The sequence below is a fragment of the Solanum pennellii genome, chromosome 3 (genome assembly GCF_001406875.1).
Source record: "Solanum pennellii chromosome 3, SPENNV200".
NCBI lineage: Eukaryota > Viridiplantae > Streptophyta > Magnoliopsida > Solanales > Solanaceae > Solanum > Solanum pennellii.
In genome coordinates, this window is record NC_028639.1 from 39,805,403 (window position 1) to 39,813,031 (window position 7,629).

Consider the following 7,629-nt stretch of genomic DNA (forward strand, 5'->3'; position numbering starts at 1 on the left):
AACTCTATATTAGAGGATAAAATAAAGTAAATGATTAGAGATGCCCTAATACAAACTTTAGGTACCACAAATGATACACTGGCATACCTAATTAAAAGGAACCACAACAATATATCTTGTGCAATCCATTAAGTGAAGTCTATAAACGATACAGTATATGCAGATCTTAACTCTAGTGAGTCAAAGAATGATAAGCCCCCACCTCAAAAGAAATATATTGGACACAAGAAAGTACGGAAAGAAATAGACACAAAAGAAAATTGTATAAAACAAGTATAACAGATATTAAAAAGGAAACTACTACCATACAAATACAGTACAACAAGTATTAGATAAAAATTAAAGGTGGAAATTTCACCAACGATACCTTATCTGTTTGACAGCTCTCAACAAAGACTGTACTTTGAAGTAACACAACAACACGGAGAAGCAAAGAATGAAAGCTTTTCCAGCACCTTTTCATTTTCCAGCAAATGCTTAAATATCAACTGTGGCCCAGTTAATCTACTATCAATTTCATTGAGAATTAGTGGCGAAGTACACATAATAATTACACGGTGTATTATTCACAAATATGGCAATGTCACAGAGGTGACTCCTTCCATTGTAGCCTGTTAAGACTATCCACTATCGCCCTGCGAAATGCACCATTGTGGAGAAGGAAGGACGATACATGCCCTCCTCTAACCCATCTAACTTCTGAGCCAGGCCAAGCTTTTTCAAGTTCTAGCACCGAGTGCCTTGGAATATAGCCATCATCCTGAAAAAAGAACGGTGAATGAGATTTCCTGTGGTTACAAACCCTTGATCAATAATTAAATGAGAACTGTGAACTACATTTAGATAAAAGCAATGAATGTTTGCCTGAATTGCTACGTTACATTCAAAAGTTCCCTTTTTAAGTATAGTGGTTGTTATGTAGAGCTTTTTCCAGACAAGGTAATACAGAGTACTTAGGGGTCATTTGGTAGTTGGTTAGAGTTTTGTAGATATTAGTAAAGTAGAAATTAGTTATGAGTGAATCCATGTATTATTTTATGCAGGAATAAGTTAACTTATACATATATTAGTTATTCCACTTTCTATCCTACATAAAATAACACATACATTCTCTCATAACTTATACATGTATTAGTTATGTATGTTTTAAAATTGTCAACGAAACGTTGTACACGACCCTTTAGGGTTCCCGTGCTCAAAGGAAAGATTTCATGTTTGTTCTTCAGTTGGAGCCATATGTGATTGAGATTTGAGGTCATAATGTAAAATTAAGACTATAACAAGAAAGAGACACTTTTCATCTTTGAAGGTATGGCTCTTCAAGAGAGGAAGGCAGTTCTAGACCTGTAATCTCATACCCTCAACTTCAAAATGAGGAAGCTCAATGGGCATCCCACCAGAGCACAACACCACTAAATCAAATGATTGTGAAGTCCAAGCTCAAATTGCTAGCATAAATAGTGGTTTAATGCAAAAGCCGACAAGGTAGCTCGGGAGGGATCCTCATGAGATGGAAGTCTCAACTCTTATATATGGTTCCATAACAAGGAAGAATCTACCTGTTGGCGCTCTAAATAGTAAGCCGAAACACCTTTTCACTGTGGCCATCTTAGACTCTATCATTATCATAGGGGTATGCTCTTCAAGGAGAAAAAAAGATCAAGATGACATATTAAGTTTAGATACTTATAGCAACCCGATTGACCTTTCCACTGTGGTATCTTATCTTAGACTCTTACCATTATCACAGGGGTATAATCTTCAAGGCGGAAAAATGATTAAGATGACACATTAAGCTTGCATACTTCCTTTACATTAAGAAATAGAGATGTCCTTCTCTATTAGGAAACAACCTGATATTGGTTATAGATCGAACTGCTGAACAGAAAATTATACTCTAGTGGAAAGGAACTCTGCCCCACTGCTCACACAGATGAAAAAAAATGTGGAATCCAAAAATTTGGTTCGACACTGGTTTTGCTAATATTTCAAAAGCAAATCAGTAATTCTGCTACTAAACAAAGAGTAGTTTGGTTACCGACATGACAAAGAAGTGTGAAGGAGCAATGGTGAGAATAGACATCTGATTAGCAGGAATAAACATGCTTGATATGGAATTACACATAAATCGGAGTAAGAAGGAGCAATCAAAATGCTCCGGGCCCTCCTCAAGTAAACCATACCATGCAAAGAGTGAGATCTAGCACTTACTGTGGCGGCAACAAATATTACAGCACTGGGATCTTTTGGGATTGGAAACCGTGTAACATCGGTGAGAGACAACACATTTCGCATCCGTTCTTTCACTTCGTCAAGAGTCATTGAAGCCTCATGCATGGAAAGATCATCTCTCAGTGCTTCCCATGCAGTGGCATGCTTTAGTACCCCTTCACAGAATGCCACAACAGCGGAATGTGGAGAGAGAAAAGGGAGTGTAGCAATAGGTGTTGGGTGCAATGAACCAACCATAGCAGCATGTACTCCTCCTAGATATCATCGAAGAGAAAACAAATTTTAACACAAGGTTCCTTGAAGAGAAATGAATTTTATGCATGTTCTGTCCAATACGTACTAGATAAACTATATTCATGTGCACAATGGTTGGATAAACATGTTGATATACTCCTTTATTAATAGTATACGTCTAAAAGTAGAGGGAACCTAATAGCTAAATTTAAGAAACTAATGAGGAAAACGGTTATACTTTTGTTTTGATAATTAACAGGTCATACGGCATAACATGCAATTATCCAAAAAAAGGAAGGTTCTTTTTTATTATTCCTGCAGCGACTGCACAGCCCATTCTACCATCTCCTCAACAACAATTCTTTTGACAGCTTCAATTTACTGTGACTCTAAAAATTTTCCCAACACATACAACGTTTTTACACTTTTTTCTAATAGGATCAGTTCAACTGTTAAATGCACTGCACACATAAAACTTAAACCACTAAAGATCTTAATTATCTATTTCACACACCATCACTGACAAAAAAACAAAATGATAATTTCCAAACTGGATGAACGAGTCAAACTAGGTTGAATTGTTCAAAGGACCAAATGATATAATCATCTTTAAATGCATAAAAAAATGGTGATTTTACAAATCATAAAAGCTAGAATTTTTCAGTGGAGGCTTATTATGCCTTACCCATGCTAAGTCCACATATACCCATCTTCCCGAAACCCGCTTCACAGTCCAACCAATGTAAAAGACAACGGGCCTCTTCAATGGTGGCTCGTCCTAATAGCAGAAGGTCACTAACACATAACAGCTTTGACCCACGCTGCAGCAATGGACGTCTTTTTCCATAGAAAGGGCTGCAGAACATGGAAGGATATTAGAATAAGAGAAATGTATACAAAGAACCAAAAAAAATCAAAAAAATCAAAAAAACGAAGACATTACTCTGTGGAATTAATGGTTACCTCTCAAGCACCATAGTTGCTATATTTTCCTTCAGTAATGGACCACCAAGACGCAATCTTCGCTCAAAAGTATGATCTCCCGTACCTGCAGATGGCAAAAACTAAAAAATAAGAACTCAACAGTGCAAAGACAGAGTTGGTTAGGATAATGACATTACCAGCAATGCATTGACAACAGTTCTCGATATGTAAGACAAACCGAAAAAGTTTGGTAATTTATTCTCTTTTTGTTTTTAAATATTGAATAATTTTTGCATAGTTGTGATTCATCTATTTGGAAGCAGCTATATCTTCTATTTGAAATCTGTCCAATCAGCAGATGATAAAAGAAAGGAATACTATTACATTATAATAGGACTATATTGTGACAAGAAAAGGATAAAACTAATTTCTTCAATTGAAAATTGCTTTATCAGAAAGCTACAGTAAGTTTTGCCTCGTCATTCATGGGTTTGTTGAAATCTTAGCAGATGGTGGTTTCTGTGTCTGTACAGAGCTGGTATTGTTTAGAAAATTAATAGGAGTTGGTTAAAGGATAATACAGTATAAGGGAGCGTCATATAATGCAGTACATTCAGGTTGACTCCTTTCGACTCAACAAGGCACAAGATTCATTTGCGGCTGCCCTGGAACAGGTAGTAGATGACAGGATGGCAAGGTTCAGAACAGACTCCCAGCAGATGACAGGGTGGCAAGGTTCAGAACAGACTCCCAGCAGATGACAGGGTGGCAAGGTTTGGTATTAACCTGGTGTCCATATGTTACTGCTGCCGTGTAATTGGTAGAAGACCAAGAGGAGAAACAGCTGAGCACATTTTTTATTCTGACATTTTGCAGAAAAAATCTGGCAATACTATGCAGAGGGGCTGGGCATCAACTAAAGGAGATCCTCCCTAGGAAACATCGTATATGCCTTCTGGAACTTCAAATGCAGAAACTTCATAGCTTCCTTTCCACTTTAAGATCATGCCACCTATCATTCTTTGGGAGTTATGGAGATCCAGATGTAGTGCTAAATATGATGACGAAGATCTCTTCTAGAGCAGTTCCACTACACTTATTAGCCTCAATATTAGTCAGCTCACTGAACTCCAGTTACTCAAATATCCAATCCCTGATAATTGGAATGGTATCTGTCAACTGATGGACTTGAAACTTCTGGAACATATTTCTATTGCAGTCTCTTAAATCAAACCTCACTGTCCCTTCGTAAAGCTTAATACAGATAGTTCTTGTATTGAAGGGAACTGTGGAGGAGGTGGGGTGGTGAGAGACAAGGATGGCACGTTTCAATGGCTGTTTGTCTACCACTTGGAAGAGGGAACAGTGATCTGGCTGAAGCTGAATCATTTCTTTGTGGTCTCTATTGGTGCACTCAGAATGGTCTCCACATGGTATTTGGTGAAACTGATTCCCTCCTGTTGCAGAGCGGTATTCAGGGTGCATGGCCAAGTCCTTGGATAACTGAAGACATTGTGAATAAGATTAAGCTCTTGGTGAAGTCCAACCAAGTCACTACCAACCACTTCTTTATGTAAGTCAACAAAGTTACCGACAAGTCAGCATCCCTGAGCCACACCACTGATAATAGTGGTATCTATTCTAACTTTAATGCGTTGCCAAGACAGAAGAAAGGCCTGATAGATGGAAGCTTTTTTATATTCAAGTCAGCAAGAGAGGTTGAAGCAACAGTTGTATTTCCACTTGTTGTATGTTTTAACTTTTTTGCTCAATAGTGAAGAGTAGTTCACCAGCATCTCATTGTTTTCAAGAAGGTAAGGTGTAGCCACCTTCAAATGTATCATGACTTGGTTCATTAAAAAAGAAAGTTATAAGTCAAACATGACATTAGAAGAGACTGAAACACCTAGGATTTGTTTTGTTCATATAAATAAATGAATAGCACAAGCAGATAGAATTAAATAAAACTAAAAACAGAAACCAAATGTAAAAATGAGCATCTATGTATCACAAAGAATATATGAATTAATGAATCAAATTAGTAACTAACCAGCAAGATGAACGACACAGGCGGTCTTATGAGACGGGGTATATTTGGGGGCGAGGAAAGCAACCCTTGCAATGTGAGACTCTGGAGGCAATGCAGTAAGCAGCTCGTGATCGCAAGGAGTCTTAAAAAAACCTTCTCTAAGAGTAGCAGTTTGAGATTCCCAAACAGTTTTCCAAACAGGTTGTACCAATGTGGGAGGCCAATTCTGTTGAGGGAACAATTGCTTAATCATTTTTTCTAAAAGATCAAGCTTTGAACCTCCCCATCCTCTTGAAAAGAAAGGTGGGCTTAGTTTTGTTCTGTGAACAAACGCACCATATACATGATCCAATACATAATGGAGCATTCCAATATTCACTGTCACCATCTCAACCAAACCCAAACCCAAACCCAGATAAGATAAGATTCAATTTTTATATGAAATTATTATGTAAAATCCCAAGTAAACCCACCCTCCCTTTTATCTTAATTAGATCCAAGATGTAATTTCACCTAAAAATCAAGAAAAATCGCAAGTGAAAAGCCATCACCTAGAAATCACCAACAAAACAAAAAGAAAAAGGATAAACGAAAGGGTGATTGATATATTATATAAGATAAAGAGCGATAGGATGTTTGGGAATCGGATCTTGCGCAGAGAAACAAACAACAACAACAACTATGGTCTATGCTATGGGCGGGGGAGAAACCAGCCTGGCTTTTTTTTTTTATCATGCTTTGGTTTAACTTTAGGTCAAATAAATTTGTTTTGTTTTTTTTCCTCAGATACCTTAACAATGTCATTTTCCTTCATTTTTCTATTGAATCACTAAATCAGTCACAATTTATTTCGTTTAAACAAACATTGTTGTCTAGTGTAGAATCAGATTTATGAGGGGTATTGATAGAGGATACATATATTGTTCCAGAAGTCATTAGTCCAATTGATAGTGAAAATGTTCGAGAATAATTGTGTTTTATTTAAGTCATTTGAACACATTAGAAAACAAATGAGACTAACACAGTTTGTCTTCATTCCTTCAATCAAATCATTATAATTCGAACATAATTGAAGGCATTTACAATAGAAAAGCCGATCAAAATCAACCCACAATGTTTTAAAGGAACAAATTATGGCTGGTTCAATGATTCAATAGGAAAATGACGTAGTTGAGGTACCTAAGGGAAAAAAACCAACAAGTTTAGGGATATGTTTATGTATTTGACCTTTAACTTAATAGTCAAAATTAGTGCTAGTGAAACGAGATCATATTTTGGTAATTCACTCAATTTTTATAGGGTCTGTTTGGAAGCCACTTGATAATTGAAATTGATGTAGTTACAATGTGTTTGATTGCCACATTATAATTGCACACACGTCCTATTTGAATGCAACAGTGTAATTAAATATATTCTCTTTGGATGCACAATTGCAATCATAAATTATAATAAATCTTAAAAAATAAGAATTAATTATTTAAAATTTTATATTAGACGAATAAAAAACTTTATAAATGACGTTAAATTAAATATTTAAGATATATGTTCTTTTTTTAAAAATATATTAATTAATAAACATGTTTTTTTGTAACTATTTTTATGAAAAAAATAATTGATTTATATTTTTACAAATTAAAAAATATTTAATTGAATTGATCGTACAACTAAAAGTATGAAGTTTCTACGAACATAGTGAAATGCATATTTGATAAAAAGAATAATATATAAATAAAATATCATAAATTATTAAATGTTTGACACAAATATAATCTATCAAGTCTAATTAAAAAATGACATGCAATGTAAATTCAATATTACTAAAACAAATGAACTTAAAATATAACATAATTATAAATTCAAAACAAAAATTTAACATTATACTCTTATAAAAAATTTCAATATACTTATTTTTATTTCTTCTTAATAAAGAAATAATAAGTCTATAACCTTACTTAACAATAAATTTTATTTTAATTTAAAAATTAGAATACTAATAAAATTATGCTAATGAGAAAATAAGCATGGTATGAATAAATAGAAAATACGAGAAAATTACATAGAATCACGTAAAGTAAGGTTGAGAACATAAGAAAATGAAATATAATAATATAAAATAAAAAATAAATTTGTACAAATTTTTAGAATAGCAAAAATAAAAAAAAAGAACTTAAAATAATAAAAGTAAAAAAATTAAAACAACAAAATAAAAA

At 34.5% G+C, this 7,629-nt stretch overlaps 1 protein-coding gene across 1 annotated transcript; it reads right to left on the minus strand.

Annotated features, from left to right (window-relative positions):
* Positions 1-246: 246 nt before the first annotated feature.
* LOC107012204 (protein ABHD18) lies at positions 247-6,141 on the minus strand. Its single transcript, XM_015211980.2, has 5 exons — positions 5,441-6,141; positions 3,430-3,514; positions 3,152-3,321; positions 2,212-2,486; positions 247-760 (listed from the first exon to the last, which is right to left on the minus strand). The coding sequence occupies exons 1-5, from the start codon at positions 5,805-5,807 to the stop codon at positions 584-586; spliced, it is 1,074 nt and encodes a 357-aa protein (XP_015067466.1). The 5' UTR covers positions 5,808-6,141; the 3' UTR covers positions 247-583.
* Positions 6,142-7,629: the final 1,488 nt, after the last annotated feature.